Source organism: Pagrus major, chromosome 4 (assembly GCF_040436345.1).
Source record: "Pagrus major chromosome 4, Pma_NU_1.0".
Lineage (NCBI taxonomy): Eukaryota > Metazoa > Chordata > Actinopteri > Spariformes > Sparidae > Pagrus > Pagrus major.
In genome coordinates this window covers 22,868,759-22,888,159 of record NC_133218.1, presented here as the reverse complement: position 1 = coordinate 22,888,159, position 19,401 = coordinate 22,868,759, and the positions used below count along the sequence as shown (strand labels likewise).

The window sequence follows — 19,401 nt, the reverse complement described above, 5'->3', positions numbered from 1 at the left end:
GCCCTCTTCCTTAACTGCACCCAACCAACCTCCCTCATTATTTACCCCATCAGGTGTGGGAGTTGAATGACATTAGAGGCCCGTGCTGCCAAATAAGTGCCCCCTGTGGGGAATTTGCATTATTCAAGATTAAAGAGCCTCACACAGTGCGCCACAGTATGGTGTTCCTTCTTCCCTTCCATTTTCGACACACTGAGGACCCTGAATGGCACACCTGTCTCCTGGCATATCCTTTGAAATAATAAGTGCGCAGTAATTGCTGGGGAGTGGGGAGGATTTTGTACATCACTTCCTGACCTCATGAGTGACACAAACTTTAGAGGGCTACATTTATTCCTCTCTAAATGCATTTTTAATGTAGACTAAAAGTGTTTGTGCATTATTCTGTTCCGGATGGCGGAAGGTGGCTGTGACAGGTCTAATGGCTTGGTTTTTTATTTTTATTTTTTTTTCTGCCAGCAATCAGGAAGTGGCAGATGAGATTGCCTCGTCCATCAAACTTTAAAAGTATGTAGTTTTGAGAGTAGATGGATTTTTTTCCCGAGGATTGACGATGAAGATGCATGCAACATCTTGTTTATTGACATCTTACACTTAAATGAAAATTGGTAAAAATGGCCAGTTTGAAGAACTAAGCAGTAGACAAAGCCCAACATTTGATTGGCTAGATGCAACATCAAATCTACCCCTTGCTCTGTCAACACTCTGACAGTCCTCCCTCTTTAAGAGCTCTCATGGGTTTATTTGGGGCACGATAAAACCATGAATGTTTGTGTCTTTTCTCCTCCTGCCCATTCATCTTATTCCCTCACTCTCATTTTCTTGCACCATCTCTCGCTCTCTTTCTGCTGTTGACAGCTTACCTTGCCGAGCTCTAATCTCACCCTACTACCGAGCAACCAAGTGTTGGAACAAGTCGCCTTCTGTAATAATTTGGAAACTCTGCCAGTTTCATGTCTTAAAAAAAAAAGCAGCAATGAATTTAATTAGAAAGCTGTTGCATATCTCTGTGATACATTTCTTTTAATTAACCCCATGTGAATAAATTAAAAATAATAGGGGGCTGAAAAGTGTGGAAAAACACCCTAATGAAGTTTTCCGTTAATTGGGATGGAGACTGCTGCCAAACCACAGTGAGTAGTGAGCACCAGGAGCTAACAATGCCTTCTGTAAGCCTCAGAAAAGGGCCCAGGGCCTTCGTGCTGACTTCAAGTGTAAGAAATGCACCTCTGACGTGATGGAAATGACCGTGGGCTGGGAGAAAAGGCAGTCCTGTTCCAGGCTGCTCTGCTGAGACTCCCCATGCCGCGCTTGAAGCTGGGCCAGTGTTATTGCAGCCCTAATGCGGCTGACTCATTTGGAGCGGATCAGGAGTAATTATGGTAGGGAAAGTGGCTGCCGACCGTGGGGGTCAGGACACTTGTAACATGTGAAAAGAGCAATTATTCCAGGAGACAAAACCCTCCCTTATCCTGGGCAGTGCCAGGGTCAATGCAAGGGACGGCTGGGCTCCGTTTCACCGGGGCTTATTAGCCACAGCAAGCTGCAAAGTTTGAGAGAGTGCATCTTGTTAATGAACAGTCCCCTCCTCATCTGCACCAGCCCTGTCTGCTCGCTCTCCCACTTACTGTGGGTGTTAATTATGTCATAATCATAGCATGCATACAGTCCCAGAAATCACCTCACAGACCCCAGCATTCATACACAACCATCTGGAAATGTAGCACTCTGTATAGCAACATAGAAGACTCTTACAGCGAACTGTAAGAAAAAAACACAGTCAGTATGAAATGTAATATTGACTTGGGCCTTGTAAGAAAACTAGCTTATTTGAGGGAGAGAGAGAGAGAGAGAGAGAGAGAGAGAGAGTTTCTCTCTGTGAGCGTGTGTGTGTTCATGCATATCTTTTCTTTCAGTCCTTGCATATGCTCCAGCTAAGGATAGGAACAGTGATCACACAGTGATTCAGTGGTCTTTATTTTGCTTATCATTCAGAATACACTCATCAGTCCGCTTTCATTTGGCATGTGTATTCCAGCTGATATTATTACCAGATGTCTTGTATTTTGTCTTGGCAATAGAGAATCGGCGTCTATGGGCTCAATTACAGCGATGACGGAAGCTGAATGAAAGGGGCTGATTCATGCACACAATGGCAAGACATCTGCATGAGATCCCTATTAACCTTAGTGGCAGACACCTTGGCCTGAGGACAAATTTTATTTGGAATTGCCATGGCCACGGCATTTACAGTGGTGGCTGAAATATAAAAGAGTGGTGTTTAAATCAGCCTCTGTAGGTTCTACACTGAAGACTTTTAGAGAGTTTTGGTACAGTACCAACACTATGTTTTTGATTTTCCTCTGGTCGATATTATCTTGTCTCTTACCATCTAAAGGAAGGAAATATAATATAATATAATATAATAAATTATAATATAATATAATATAATAAAATATTATATAATAGTAGCAGTAGCATCATCATAGGCTATCGAGTGCTTTAAATTAAGTGATGATGATGATGATGACAAATGCACTTGTTTCCAGCTAAATACAATCATTTGCTAGTGTAGTACCTAATTTCCCTAGGCATCACAGTGTGTGAATTCACCACACCGATGATGGCTAACAGTCTCTCATTTGCTGCAGCTGGGAGTTGGAATTATAGGGGCCCCTGAGAGGAGGCCCACCCAGGGCCAGCTTCCACCTCCTTGAAAGCCCACCTCCCTTTCCCCCATGTGTCAGAAAGGCCGAGTGATTCTCATCAAGATCCTTTACCTCCCCGTGAACCGGCAAAGTCTGCATCACACCATGGCGTCAGTGCTTTTAATTGATCAAAAGACATTTAAAAAAAAAGAAACAGAATCAGATGTAACTGTTCCTGCTGCCATTAAGGCTGAGTGCCTGTGAGAGCAGCTGCTCCATTGGGACCATGTGTGTAGTGGTGTAGTGAAGCACAATGTGAATTTGTGAGTCACTTTTCTTACAATTTCATTAAATGCATTTGAGACCGGAAGTGAATTCAGCAGTCAACTAATCGATTAGTCGATCAACGTTAAAATTATTTGGGAACGATTTTAATAATCAATTAATCAGTTCCATAATTCATGGAGCAAACATGCAGATTCCAGTTTCTCTAATGTTTGCATTTGCTCCTTATTCCAGTTTAACATCATTTGAAATGGAATATGTTTGGGTTTTGACTGTTGACAAGCAAGTTGGTTGATTAATCAATTAGCCGATTGACAGAAAAGTAAGTTGTTGTTTTTTTTGTTTTGTTTTTCTTAAGATTTTAAGGTTTTCTTTGTGATAAATGACAGTAAACAGAATATTTTGGGGTTTTGTTTGAATAACTGTAACAACATTGTCGTCGTTGTGGCTAACTTCCTGTCCATTTTGCAGTTAGCAATCCCCTCCCTCCTCTCTACATCACCATGTAAGGGCACAGCAGTAATTGCCAGACATAGCAGCAAACAAGAGGATCCTGCTATCTGCATGTTCACAAGCAGACAGGACCGCCTCTTTCTGGAGTCCTCTATCCTGATTGGATAAAGTGGACAGGGATACCAAAAATGTCTTTTCTCTTTTACTGCATGAGTGGGAGGAGGAGAGACACAGGTTGCTGACTCTATAACACTGATTACTGTTGGAATAGAGAGCTATTTAACACTTACTTTAATAAAAATATATCACTTATAGCAACCTTAATCCAGAAGTACTTGTCAGATTAATCGATATTGAAAATAATTGCTGGTCGCAGCCCTACGTAAAACTATGTAATAGAAGAGAGAGCAGTGAAGAATTTAGCAAGTGAGATGAATTATTTTTACAATTATAATTTTTTCCTGATTTTGCACCCAAAGCCACTGATGCTGCGGCAATAACCAATTTCTTTTGAGTCTGCATGTCATGACACAGCATGGCTGATGGCTCAGGGACTCGTAGGAAACCATTATACATTATGCAGCATAACATCCAAGCACCTGCTCACTTGTATAAAAAAGAATATTTCAGTGATAATAACAGGAAAAGGGGTTGTAGCTTAAATCATCTGTTCACACACTCACACAGGAAATATGGGTCTGTGATAATTGTATTTCTCTAATATCAAACATTTCCTTGAGTGTTCCCAACAGCAGATTTTCCTTCAAAACCTTAAATATATCAAAAAAAAAAAAAAAGGTTAGCAGACTGATGTGATTTTTTTGATAGCCATAAAGACGGAAGTCTAAATGGGGTAACATAGAAATCGGATGCTATCTCTATAATGGAAAATACATGCTCTGACAGACTGCTTGGGCTGAGAAAAACTAACTGTACATATTCTTGAAAGATACAATCTTAAAGAAAGTAGATGGATGGAAGTAGGCAGAGATGACAGGCCTCTACACACAGTCCTAATGGCAAATTAAATTCCTTCTCAGGAGGGATATTTGGCAGGGCAAGTGCTGTCTCTCCACTTTGAGGGACAAAATGCATCCCTTGCTGGAGAATGAATCGTGATGTGGAGAGGCATGCTTTTGGTGACATCAAATGACACTGGAAGGTCAGTGGCACTTGTATCTGTTAAATGGATTGGATTAAGTGGAGGCTGCCTCCTAGTCGGCTGCGTCCTTTCATAATGCAGCTTTTTCTTTCTGGGAGGTGGCAAGCATGGGAGGTTCTGTTCTACTCCACAGTTTCACATTGCGCCGGGAGTGGTGACAGGTGCAAGAAAATGTCTCGTGGCATTAAGGGAATTGAAAAGACATTTACTTTACACGCTCATTTTTTTTTTCTCCCTGTCACTGCTCTTTGTTTAGTAGGTTTTAGGCTTGTGCTCGCTACACTACTATTAAAGATGTTTTCCAGAGGCTGCTTTGGTAGAAAACATCAAACCCATGTTTGTTCCCTGCAATGGCTTCAAGGAAGAGGCATCAGAGGCATGTGCATACTGGTTTCCAGGCATTCCTCCATTGAGACATCTCTCTTACATTAAGGACCATGCATGAAGACATGAATGTCAGATGAACTGCAAACACAGACAGGAGAGTCTTGTCACTTAGATGATGCTGAGCAGGGTGTTTAAGTGTGCATCCAACAGCGGGGTGAGCAGCATACAGTAATTCCAGAATAGGTTAAGCTTTGGCCTTTTCAAACGTGATGTAAAACACACACGTGATGTGTTTAAGGAGTGTGTGGCGGGCGGTGGTCTCAACCAATTAGGAGTAGTTCTCTGGAGGTGGAGGAACGACCTTTTTATATAATTAGTTCTCTTATTTAAAGCAAAGATTTTGAGTAGAATAACTAATTAGGTGTCATAAAAGGCAAATTAAAGATTTTTGTGATCCCCGAGGGAATTGCAGCAACTCCTTTTTCTTTAAACAAGTACGCGCGCACACACACATGTACACACACACAGGCATTTTCTCTCTCCTCATTAAGACTGTTTTTAGTTCTGTAGAAGTCTGTCAGGCGAGCACTGTTGGCATACCTGCAGAGAGCTCCCCTAACAAGCCATGAAATGCAGGTAGAAGAGTCCACCCTTAGCCAGTGTGGCTTGAATTTGAAGCTTTTTAGCTTCATTTACACTGAACATTGGTATTTATAGCAGGTTTTGTGATCCTAATGCGCCAGCTTCAAGGGGCCTGTTTTGGAGGGAGGGAGGGAGGTGAGGGAGCTGGAGGGCAGGCAGAACACTAATTGATGGCTCCCATCGCCTGCACTGAACCAATAAGCCTCTCCTTTCCACTTCTGATAAAGAAATAAGATGGCTCAACACCATCGCAGCACTTACTGACATATAAACCAAAGCCGTAAATTTGACTAACAAGCTCTCCTATTTCTTTCACCTCTTTTTTAAAAGGGGAAATGCTAATTATATTACATTCATAGCATTATTGATGTGTGCATGGCCAAAAATTGCAGAGCAAATCTGGATCCAATAAGGTACTTTGCGAGTCTATTTAGGCGTGCAGATACAAAGTTTGTGTGTGTGCATGTGAGAGAGAGACCGAGAGAAAGAGAGAAAATATGCTTTTCTATTCCTTTGAAAAGTGGTAGAAGGTTTTTTGTGAAAGAGAATGAACTTGACAGGCTTAGCGGAGAATAACAGAGTGAAGAGTGAAGCAGTCCCTTGTTACCAACTGAGGTTGTGTTTATCACTGGGCCAACCACAGAAGTTACTGTAAAATGGCAGCTCCTACTACAGAATGACCCCCCCCCATTCATGCTTAACATTACACTGCAACAATTGTGCATATTCCCTCGCAAAGGAAATGAAAATAAAAACTTTATCTGGTCTGCACAAAATGTACCCGTGCACATCTTGTTAAAACGTTGACATTTATAAAACTCAGTATAACGTGTGTTTAAAATGGGCCTTTATAGATACCCACACATACAAAATGCTGGCCTAACCCCCTGTGATGCAGAGTGTCCAGTCTTTTTTTTTTTAGAGAGAGAGAGAGAAATGTGTTTTGAAAGTGGAGTGGCAAGTGGCGTCCACTGTGTGTTCTTTTAGATGGATCAATAGCTCAGTGTGTGAGAGAGTGTCTTAAGAGCTGTTGTCTTGTGCTTTCAGCTGTGGCAGACCTGTTAGTGCTACAGAGGGGAGCTGCGCACCCCTGCCTCTGTACCACCAGTGGCCTGAGGGGGGCTTTTAGTCCAAACACAAATGTCAACCACACATAGACTATTAGTGTTTAGTGCAGTTATTAAATGGACTTTATTTGTCCTTTAGGAGGCTAAAAGGCGTGCTTAAAGGGGACCTGCGTGACAGCAGGGCAATTTGCGAGTTTGGTAACTTAGGCTCGCTCGTCGCAGACACATGAGTACAGATAAGTGTAAAAGGAGGAGAGGCTGTAATGCTCTGAGTAGGAAACACTGTGTGTGTGTGTCTGTGGTTTGTGTGTGTGCAAATGCGTGTGTGTGAGTCTGCATATCCCTGTGTGTGTGTGTGTGTGTGTGTGTGTGTGTGTGTGTGTGTGTATGCAACACAGACAGTGAGTGTATGCTAAAAGGCACTTAGGCCATAACATATCTCACTGGGGTCTGGTAGAAACGTTTTTGTGGTCAGAGGCTTTTTAAAAGGTTAATGTTAATCTATACCAAACAAAGCCCACGAGGAGCTTTTACAGCTGTGGACAGTTGAGGGAAATGGGCTTTGATGAAATGGTAGGTAACTAACGTACTACACAGCACGCTGTAAATACCACAGTAAGCAAAATAAACATCAGCAACACAAGAGACATGCCCCTTCCACTGGAACCTGCTGCAAGTGATCATGTAACTTTTGTATTACAGCATGCTCTTAGTGGAACAAGCAAGCCAGGGCTTTGTAGTCCAATGTGACCTGTGTGCCTATCTACATGGAAGAATGTTTTCTTTAATGCATATGAAGCAGGTAGGCAGTGTGCTGTGGCCGCGCGCGAGGCCAGGCTTAGACGCCTCGAGAAGCAGCCGGCTTATCAAAAAAGAGAACATGAAAAGTCACTCGTGTTCCCAGGCCGTAAATCACGCATGGCTGTTTGTCTCCTTATCACTACAGGTGTGCCGATGCTCTCCGTCCAGCCCAAAGGGAAACAGAAGGGGTGTGCTGGCTGCAATCGCAAGATTAAAGACCGCTACCTGCTCAAGGCCCTGGACAAATACTGGCATGAGGACTGTCTCAAATGTGCCTGCTGCGACTGCCGCCTGGGGGAGGTGGGCTCCACCCTCTATACGAAAGCCAACCTCATCCTCTGTCGCAGGGACTACCTGAGGCAAGCAAGACACACAATCACCTCTCTCCACTCACAACAAACACAAAAGCCATGCCATCCCAAGAGCTGTGGGACATGAAAGGATCACAAAGGTTTTGTTTTTTTAACCTCCTGGTACAGTTTGCTTTGGTTTCTCAGCGTGTGTTTCCTGTGGCTCCCATTCACAGAAACACGGATAAAATCAATCTAAATCATGCACGAGATTCCTCAGCGTTAGAACTTCACTGCGGCAAAACCTAATATCTTGAGAGCTTGTTGTCATATTCTTTTACAGCTCTGTTGTTTTGTGAAGCTTCAACACAAATAGTGCACAGGCAGAAAAAAAGAACATTCAGGTATTTTAGGAGCAGTTCAACCCCGTATTTTATAGCTCTAAATCTTGAATAACTAAAAACAAAATGCATAGTCACAATTTGAATATAAAGTAAGCAGTGGGCTAAGCTTGGTTGCCATTTACAATAGGTTGTCTTTTAGGCTGCTGAATATGTTAAAATACAAACAATGTTACCATTATGATATGATTCACAGTTAGTGGGAATTTGGGGGGAAAATACGCCAGGGCATCTTTGCAGCAGTACGGTACTTCATTGTGACGCAGTTTTGTTTTTTTTACCTTCATCAGAGAAATTCAACTTCTGCAATTTGGATAACATTTCGATTAAATTTGCAGCCCTAGTTGTTTCCTTAGCATACTTAACATTTTACATCCGGCCGTGTTGACATGCAAAACATTTAAAGTTGTAACCTGTTTCTAACTTTGACTGGGCATTGTTCTCTATAATCTTTTCAGATAACTATCAATTTTGTAGTATTAATTAATGGATATCTGATGGTGATTGTCACAATGAGAGAAAACTTAAAAGAAGACTAAATTGCATCTCAGTTGTTGATGAATTTGGCAGCAACTATATCAGCAGGATCAATTTACATCATCTATGAAAATCGGCTTTGAAATTCACTACAATTCAGATTTAATAACAATCGTACTTTACATTAAATCGAATTATGCACAATATACGTTTTTTCAGCCGGTACTGATAACTGATAATTACCTGCTTCTTGTGGCTGATTCCCATAAGATAACCAAAAAGTTAACATTTTTGTATTTTAAAAAGAAGTTGCTAACCTGTAGTTTATGGTAGCTGGGCTGTAGTGAGCAATTTTTGGGGGATTTTTTCACAGCTCTAATAAGATTGTTCTTCTCTGTTTTCATTGGCAGGTTGCAAACAACTTGTAAAGGTCCATATCTCTACCTACAGTATCGGAGTGTGTAGATGCCACGTTTGTTACGTCCATGAAAGCAATTTGGCTTTGTATCAATATCTAAACTTATCACCTATAATTACACTGATAACGATAAATAGCTGATATTAAAATATCACAATATCTTATATTATGTATCGCTATTAAAAAACCAAGGAAGCAGCTACCACCACCTGATAAAGGTTTCGGTTTTCTTCCGACATCGTGCATTAGGCTGCGTTAGCTTACATGTTTGTTTTCACAGTGCTCATTTGTCATATTTTCATCGTTCTCTCTGTGTTTACATGAACACAGAGGACTTCTGTCATGGAGTAGACTGGCTCTCAGTTGCACCAGAGCTGTAGGCTGTGAGAAACCTCCAGGCAGGCTTGTTGCTTCATCAGTGTCTTTGGCTCTGTGTACCCCCCCTTCAGATGCCCCTGCCATCTGCTTGTTAAATTAAACATGACCATTTCCTGGGCGTTAAGTCACATTCCCAATGAGATCCTACCATTTATCTGAGAGGGAATCCCCCTGGGGCCAACTTAGGGATGCCAGTGCCCTAGGCCCCCCTCCTAAAACTCCCTGTCCTGTGTTGTCCTCCCCCTTTCCCTTTCTCCATTTTCCTTCTGCCTACTTGTCCCTTCACTCACTCAATGATACTTCTAGTTTATTGCTACTTGTTGTTTTATCACTTGGTTTTGTATCAGCTCATTATTCTAGTTTGAACAAAATACATTTCCAACAGCAGCCGTCATTTTTTAATCACACAAATAAGGGAATGTTAATCAACCTGGTTTTTCTTGCCACCTCACTCATGGATCTCCATGACATCTCACTTATACGTCAGCTCTTCCTCTGACCTGGGAGACGCCCGCAGCCCACTTGAGTGGCGCTTAGGGACGTTACGTTGAGATAGGCCATTACCATCCATCAGTTTCCACCCTCAGTTAATGCTTTTAAGATGCAGTGAGAGGTCCACTAAGACCTGATGTTACCCCCAAAAGGGGCAGATGGTGCAGATGAGGTAATAATAAATGGGCAAATGACCAACAGAAGGCAAAAATGATGAAGCTCAGAGTTTCACTTGGTAAAATACATCTGCTGAAAGGACAGCAACCCCCCCCCCCCCCCTCCCCCAGCCATAAGTGCCTAACTGGCACTGTGGAGAGAGAAGGAAAAGCTTTCTCGCACATTAGGCCAGTAAGATGTAGAGGTCAGGGAAGGGATGAAAAGCTGAGAATGACATATGAAATCAAGAGTTAGGAATACTAAAATAAGAATAAAAAGGAAAGAGGAGGAGGGGAGAGCTTTCCGTGCTCCTCTGCTGCCCCGGATTGCCTAATGAAATCCATCCCACTCGCCTGCTCTTCAGCCTGCGACAAATGCTGAACACTTAATGGCTAGAGATGCTTGAGATGAATTCTATTATGGAACAAATTAAAAACCTTGCCTTGCGTATAGAGAGGAGGCAGTTTGAGAGTATCTGAAAGTAGGTGATGCAGTTTCCATCCGGCTTCCTTTTCATTCCTTCTTTTCTGTGTAGTAAGACGACGAAAGCTCCCCCTCACCTGCAGTAATGAAGTTAAATCTGTGCACTGAATTAGCCTCCCGCACTTCATTAAAGACAAGCGGGTGGATCAAACACACTTTGGTTATTTCCCAGGGTTTGGAACCCTGCCATGCTCACATTAATTATTATAGGAGCTCCATCTGTGATTGTCCTTCAGTGGCATTAGCAACTTATTGAATGCACTCACGCTTTCCTGAATCTTACACTTCAACACACACAGCACTAAAACCCACACATACCTTAAAACGGCGTCCTCCCGTGCCCTCTAAACCACTGCACCTACATAAAGTTCAGTTTCTAACGTCCCTGGCGTTCACTTCCTCCTATCAGGAGTGTTTTTTTTAGGTACATGGCCACACTCTTTCATTATTCATGAGAATAATAGATTAATTAGGCGTTTCCTTTATGTCTAGGGCGCAGGATCGTACGACTTCACCAGAGGGTTGACAATCTAGTCATGGTGTGATCATCAGGACTTGAAGCCTGAAATCATTTAATCTTCTATTTCATATATTAGAGAGGACATAATAGTCATCCACTTATCAAAATGGGGTATAATTAACTGTAAGAGGAAAAACGTTTTCAAGATAATGAACATTATAAGTTATCCACAAACCAGTGAAATAGCAGGGGGAAGATGATAGCTCCATCTGGATGTGACTGTTTTTCAAATCTGTCCTCTCCTTACTACTCCAGCAAGTAAAACAATCGCTCTCCTCCTGTAACAGTTACTCTTCCTCTCTGGGCAAGGCAGATCTGAACAGAATGGTTTAAACTTTCAAAAAGACACAAGTGTTGGGGAGGGTCAGAACACGCGATGCATGCATTAACAGCTTTCCCTTTTATGAAATCTGACAAACCCCCTGTGCGGGCTGGGAAGTCTCAAAGAGCTCAGAGAACAGGTAGAAAAACTTCAAGAGCCACAGCCCAATCTGAGGGAAGCAATACAGAGAGGCAGATGATGCACTGTAGGAGCTTTAAGGGTTTGAAGTTAGCAAAGCAGCAAGTTGAAAGAACTAAAGAAGGCCCTCTTTTCTCTAAAGACCCATTGTAATAACTCAATAACAGAGGAAGGAGAGCCAAGCTTCTTTACATTCCTGCCATCCAACGCTGCTCCCAACAACCCACAAAGTTAAAATTTTAGCTACTAAATAGGAGCTCTTTTAGAGGGTACAGAGTGTGGGAGTTGTCTTGCGTTGAAGACCGTCAGAAACAGGGATTAAACAGAGATATATGTTGTCATATAATGCATGTAAGAGCTGGCGTTAGAAAAATAATGATTTATACTAATACTAAATTTGGCATGCCAATTTTATTATGAAGATTTTTTCATTTACAAAGGTATATTTAAAGTGCTTCAAATAAAGATAATACAAATAGTATTCATGCTTGTCACCATTGAGAGCAGGGCTGCCAAAAGTGGGGCGTGCAGGCCAAAGTTGGCCCACTGTATGGTTTAACTTGTTGTTGATGTCTTTTGTATGTATTTTACAAAAAACATATATGTATCTCTTTATATATGTGTCTATATTTATGTTTATGCCGTTTCAAGTTTTTTCTGCTGTAAAAATCCCTTTTCAGACATAGGTTCCCTTAATTATTTACTATACATTATTTCACAATCTGAGTTAGTTAAGGGAGCTTGGGAGTCAAATATTTTGCAATTTAATAATACCATACAATAGGTGCTTGCTTTTGGCCTGTGGCCAATGGGAAAAAGTTTGGGCACCCCTGATTTAGTGGACAGACCTGAAGTCATTAGCCTACTGCTATTAAAACTCTTCAGAGCAGGAACTGTTTGCAAATTAATCAAAAGGACACAAAATTAAAGGGCTGTTATTATGATGATCGAGTAATTGTTTTCAATATTCTTTAATTTTAGCTTCTCAAATAGAAGAATGTGCTGCTTTACTTTGTCATGTATGATAGTAAACTGAATATGTTGGACTGTTGTGCGAAAGTATGACTGTGAAACCAACTGTTCAAAAATTAGATGATGAAATTCCTAAAAACACATACAGCAAATTCACTTCATACGGCATCAACCTGTTCAGAAATCCATGCCAGAATGTCTCACAGGTTGTGGGGAGCAATCTAAATCAGCACTTCCAACCCTCTAATCCATTTAAATAAACCACAGAAGCGTCTATTTTAAAAGAGGACTTCTTCTTGTGCTTACAATGCTGATGATTGATTGACAAAAACTGATGGGCTTCGTGCATTGAGCAGCTCTGAACAATACTCACATTTTTTATTTTTTTTTACCATTCACACTCAATTTAAATCGAAATGTTGAAAACTGTGTTGATGTTGGATCCCCCCCCCCCACTTTCCTTTTGAGAATATTGATTTATTTAATCCAAATGACCAGGGAAATTGAAGTGCATGAGCCACTGCACTCCTACAATACAGGACATGTGTCAGAACAATACATGGGAATTCTGCAGAAAATAGTCTTTTCAAACAAAAGGTCCATTGTAAATGAAATGAATTAATATTTTTCAATGGTAATCCACAACCTATGTTCTTTGAAGGCACTGTTTCAGTGCTGTGAAGCGTATCAAGAAAAAAACTGGAGCACTTGTTTTAACATATTTTTCTCTTGTGTAGATGTACAACATACATGAATTTACAGGACGTTTTTATTGGATACTTAATTACAGTCCTCATTAGCTACTTTGCTTTTTACCCTTGTTATGCCTTATCTACTTAAACTTTGTGTCACACTTCTTCTTCTATGGTAGTATGTTGCATTCTCTCAGCTGACATCAAATGCCATCACCTTTGCATTCGCCTATTGATCATATTTTGGTGTGAAACATTCATTGCTTACTATGCGCGGCTCCACTTCAGCTGTTACTCATGAGACTGCTGCAGAGGTGGTTCAACTCTGGTTGCTTTTAGCTTCAGAGGAGCAGGAGGAGAAGAGTGTAATGTGTTTGAACAGTTCTCTCATGCTGTAATCTCCTCTTAGCACGAGGAGCCCAATTAAGCCATATGTTGATGCCACGTTATAACCCAGACACATCAATTGTTGGCTGGAGAACGGTGCGAATGGGAGGCAGCCACATCCAATGCACTTTCTTACACTCCAACTCTTCTTATTGTGGTGAAGATGGAAGACATTTTTTTGTGTGTTTGCCAACATTTCTGTCAGTGATAGTAAATCACAGGATTTCTCTTCGTGATTTGGTGAAAGTAAGGGTGATAAAGAGGGACCAGTGTCAGTAAAGAACATGCCACGTGGTGTAGCTTCATTTTCACTATTTTCACCTAAAAGATGTGAAGCGGAATACTTGTGTTTCCGTTTTGGCGAGCTAATTTCTAAAGAAAACAGCCTCAACACACATTTAGGGCCAGGTTTCCTAAGGAAATGGTGCACTGACTTGGCAACCACAATCTGTGTGTATTCAACGTCTGATTTACTAAGACAGCAGCTCATTACGCAGTCAGCTCCTGGACTGATCCTGATACTGAACCTCCACTCTGCCAGCAAAGAAGAGCTCAGCTCAGAGGTGGGATTTCTATGAGATCGCTAAGCTCAGAAAAGAAATCATAAAGTAGTGGTCTTGATTACAAACTATTTCTTTTGGCCGCAGTTGAACCTCCACCTGAAAAAAACTGTTACTGTTATTCAAAACATTACGCATGAAGTTTCTTATAATCTTCAGCACATTAGTAATTCATTAGCAGGCAATAAATACATAAGGGGGAACAAAAAGCAAATTTAGATGATGATATAATAAAACAAATCTAAGACGCACAAAATATTACCAAGGTACACAAGTAGAGGAAAGAGAGGAGAGCAGGTCCAGCAGAAGCTGAGAATTGACCTGAAAATGCTTAAGCAAATATCATAAAGTCTGAAGTATATTTGTAGCAATTATTTATTATTGTTTATATTCTTATTTGGTTTATTTTAAGTTAAAGTATGGCATTGCCAGAGTAGCTGTTGTTGCATCTGTAAACAGCTCAGCAGAGGTGAGATGCTAAAAAATATTTGTTTCACAACAAAGTTGAAAAGAGGTTCAATCCACAGTTTTTTGATTATTTGTTTGTAGAGAATATGGATGTAGCTGGAAGGTGAAAAGTAGCCACAGGTGTCACACACCACTTTGACTGAACGTAGAACTTAGTGTCGGCAGCAAGCTGAGCTCCCCATGAAGCGTTTTCACAACCTGTATGTATCAAGTGAGCACCATGTCCACAGCCCAGCGGGGTGTAATGGAGATGGGTTAGAATAATCCCACGAGCTGTTAGAGGTGTGTGCATGTCAGACTCTGTAAGTGACCAAGGCTCTCTGGGCTCTTTCATAGTCGTGGCTCCCTGAGGGAGAGAAAAAGACATCACTGTGCGACCCTTCAGTCCAGTACAGAGCTCAGGCGTGGTGAAACCTGGAGCAGGCCCTGCTGTTTGACTGTCATGATGACGCAGCAGGTGTGAGGCAATGGGTTATATCAAGTGTGAACAAAAAATAAAATCACAATCTATTTAATCTATGTTTTTTTTAGCTACTGAATTGCTCTGAAAACTATAGCTAGACTTGTAGTGAATGGCGAGAGACAAATAATTTTTGGATCCCATTTGTGCCATAAATTGCACATAGGATGTTTGTCATTTTAAAAGATATTTTTTTAACTGGAGAAAGTCGCAGTTTGTCCTAAAACTAATAAAATATAATAGTCACCTTTTTCAATACTTTTTATGTGCCGAGGCAGCTGCCATGTTGGTATTTGTGATGTCTATTGAGCAAGACGATCAAGTTATCTGAGCAGTTTTACACAAAACTAAACAGTATTTTGTTATCTCTACAAAAAACTGTGAGTGTCTTGACTTTCAAAATTATGTTTTAAAATCCACAAATGTGTGTAATTCACGGGATCATTCAAATGGGATTAAATGTATTTGTCTCTTCCTACTACTACTATAGAATCTTTTCCGAAATGAGGTGCCATGGGGTACACCAGAAGGGGCATAACTACACCTCTCTATTACGACACAATATTGCATTAAAAATGACTTTTTTTCTGCCATGCTGCTAGCTAAAACTCACATTGCGTTGTAGCAGCTACATCACTCTATTGGTTCATTCACAAAGCGCAGATCTGTCAGTCAATAAGGTTCTGTGAAGTTGGGATGCAAAAGTAAGAGGACAATAAATATTGTGATCGCTACCATTCGCCTGAAAAGTAGATTGTGGATGCCTTTAAAATTGATCATGAGATCACCCACCACTAGCCCAATGGGGACAAAAGGGAAAATAATGAACCTTTATCTAATCATATTAGAAAACAAAGACATCAGGGTTGCCAGTATGTGCTGGAAAGCCTATATACTGTAATGGAAACAAGGCCAATTTCTGGAGCACTGATGCGTGGTCAATTTTTGGATCAATACTGAATGTGTGAGAATTTTCTAGATGTTTGCAAAAGGGTTTTTAAAAAGGTCTCTGTGGAAAAAACTTATTTGTGTTAGAGAGTGCCCAGTGGGTGGCAGATGTCTACTGTATGAGAACATGGAGTATTTACTGAAACAGTAAGCGGTTGTAACAATGCCTCTGTTTAACACCTTGTGAATCCCTCTCATGGAACATAACAACCTTTCTCCCTCTGTTTCTGTCTCCGCTGCTCCTGTGGGGCAATGTGGCCCCTTATTAGAAGCAGGCCTGCTGGATAGACATTTTCTTTAACAAGGTGAAAGCAACTGAATGGGACTAGCATAAACGAGGCAGAATATCAACAATGTGACTCCTCTGTCTAAGCCCTACAAGTTTGGAGGGAAAAGTGTTTAACATACTGTTGGATTGGCAATCTGCCGTTGCCTTATCCCCTCTTGCAAAGCTGTGAAACGGCCCTTCTCCTCCTGCAGAATATATAAATCTATCTGCACTCCAGAATCTCCAAATTAAACATAGGGGCAGGCGCTCGGAAAATGAAAATGTAAATCTGACTGGGAAAAAGCATTTGTGGTTCCTTTGCTTTGAGCAGAAAAAAGATCTACACCAGTGCCTCCTTGCTCTGTTTGTGACCTTTATCATTTGGCTCCTATCTAATAAGCCTAAACAAGCAGCGGCAAGGTTTGAGCAGCGAGTGTGTTCGCTGTGAAACATTTAGTTAACTGTTCAAGGTTACATCTCTCATCATTGTCTCAGGCTCCTTGCTGAATGAAAGCAGAAGACGGAGAGAAAGAGAGAGAAGGGATTGAGCCTGAATCCTCGTAACAGAAATCTTTTGAACTCACGACTACATTATAGAACGTATCCTCTCATGTAAAAATCCAGCTGGCTTTGGTTGGAGATAGACTCATTAGGTATTTTAGTTATGAAAGAAGAAAACTTTCAACAATTGAAAAATGCTTTGCTTCAGATCTGTTTTCACTGCTTTTGTAATGTGCGAGGGGGAAGTTCTTTTGAAGAAGAAGATTAAAACCATGTGATCATTTTAATTAGATCATTAGCCAAGAATTAAGATCTATGTTTGTGACTCTCATTAACAAAAAATACCAAGTGGGTGCCAAGAAAGATTTGTGCATTGCATTCAACGCATTTCCATTTTACCCTCTTTCCCTTCCATTGCAGCATTTTTTTCCTGCAATTGTTCTTGCTGTCGGTACGTTTTTGTTTGCTCTTTTATTGCATCAAGGTAAAGGGAAGGTGGGTTAATCTCTGTCTGTGCTCCTCTGTCTTTCAGGCTCTTCGGTACAACGGGGAACTGTGCAGCCTGCAGTAAACTGATCCCAGCCTTTGAAATGGTGATGAGAGCCAGAGATAATGTTTACCATTTGGACTGTTTTGCCTGTCAGCTTTGTAACCAGAGGTAAGAATGGGGGGATCATAACTGCAACAACAACATCGCCTTTTAAAAAAACATGAACATGTTGAAATGGCCAATAGCTTAAATATGAGAAGCTGTTGAGGTGCAGGCAGCAGAGTTTTTTCTGTCCTATTATGTTATTACAGACCGCTGAACAAGTGTGGGAAAAAAAGTGGATTGTCTTCACATGTTATAAGAATAAAGGTTGTCGTATTGCATTCGTAATACCTTGCTAATTAATTCTGTTGTGACACACTGCCAGCACTTTGTCCTCGTTTGTGGCAAGCTCTGTAAATATTTTAAGCCACAGTGATGTAAAATTAGAAGGTACAGGAGCTACAAAGGTAGGCATGTTGCTGCATAAGGGAGAACGGACCTACACAGGTGTGAAATGGTGTTTTCTTAATGATAGGAACTATGATGAAATTGGAGTGAGCACAAACCCTATGGTATGATCCACACAGAATATGACATACCCAAATATTGCTTTTTCCCATTAATATACTGTCAGTAATGGCACCACTCTGGGAGCAGAACGTCCTTTGCATGCTTGTCAGGGGTGCTGTGACCCTGTTCCTCCACACAGCACAAGCCCATTAACCTTCTGCAGGCCAGATTCAGTTACCATAGTGAACACCTGCTGTAAGGGAATTATGACTGCAGTCTCTCTTCTCAGCTGGCAGACATGAAGCCAGGTCTCATCTGGCACACTATTGCCATGGCTGTTTAACCAGCCTGGCTCATTACTAAAGCCAAGCTACGCTCGGTTATATTCTTATCTTCACTCCCCTTCAGTCACATTATGGAGCTGTCTCCACTGTGTCACACAAACAAACAGCAGCATTGAGAAGAACATCAGTGGGGCAGTCTGCTACGTGCTATGTTCCCTCTTCAATTGACTTTAGAGGAAAAAAACATTCTCGAGCACTGGAACCAAACTGGTGTGTTAAAAGCTAACCCCGTAGCAGAGTTTCCTTGGAAACTCTGCCACAGTGCCAGGGCCCTTTTTTGCCAGGCCGAGGAGAGTTGACCTGCCTTTCACTGGGTGCCAGCGTTCATGTCTGCCTGCTTTGAAATGATAGGGTTTTAATCTACTTTTATTTGAAGCCACACATTCATGATGGCCATCAAAACAGGCTTTGAAACTGACGAGGCGCAGTGTCAGGTAAAACATCTCCGACCAAAATGTGGGCAATCAAACAGAATCATCATTACCTGCTGATCTTAAATGCAACATTTTCACTGCCAGAGGAGAGCAGAGTCAGCCAGTCAACACACACAGACACACACACAGAGACACACACAGACCACTTTGTCAGGATGCCAATAGTACTCGTCTTTGTGTTTTTAACAATTTTTGTCTTTGCTTGTTTTTCTCTGCCAACAGGTTTTGCGTGGGGGACAAGTTTTTCCTAAAAAACAACATGATTTTGTGTCAAATGGACTATGAGGAGGGCCAGCTGAACGGGAGCTTTGAGACACAGGTTCAATAGTCGGAACGTCGTGGCAGCAACAGTCGGCTCCACACTTTACACACGAGATGGATGTTCTGCTGCACTTGGATAAAGACAAGCGTCTGTCTGCTTGCCTGCAATACTTTTTAAGACCCCTTTATCAGTCCCTAAGGACTCTATTGTAAATGTTCAACTTTTTGCCCCTCCACACCCCAACACTGAGCAGTTACAAATTTTGATGTACAGTTGTGCCTGCTTAGCTGAGCACTGTATTGCTTGTATGTTTTGTGAAATTTGTTTCTGGTTTGTTTTTTTTTCCTTTTAGAAATGGTTCATTGGAGGGTATGTACAGTCTGTTTTCTCTGTATATATAAACTGGAACATTTATTTTATGAAATGTAATGCAATTTTATTACTAGTGTGAATTAAAGATTCTTAAATGTTCATAGTGAGTTTTTTTCTCTTGTACCAAAACCAAAGTTGTTGACAGGGATTGGCCCATGTGTTGATATGTAATCATGACTCCAGAAACTGCAATGCTATAAAAAGCCTTGCAAGAGGAAAAATATATTTGAA

The 19,401-nt window shown here is 41.2% G+C and overlaps 1 protein-coding gene across 1 annotated transcript; it reads left to right on the top strand.

Annotated features, from left to right (window-relative positions):
- Positions 1-7,532: 7,532 nt before the first annotated feature.
- Positions 7,533-18,864, top strand: lmo1 (LIM domain only 1). Its single transcript, XM_073464832.1, has 3 exons — positions 7,533-7,744; positions 17,249-17,374; positions 18,759-18,864. The coding sequence occupies exons 1-3, from the start codon at positions 7,539-7,541 to the stop codon at positions 18,862-18,864; spliced, it is 438 nt and encodes a 145-aa protein (XP_073320933.1). The 5' UTR covers positions 7,533-7,538.
- The last annotated feature ends 537 nt before the right edge of the window (positions 18,865-19,401 follow it).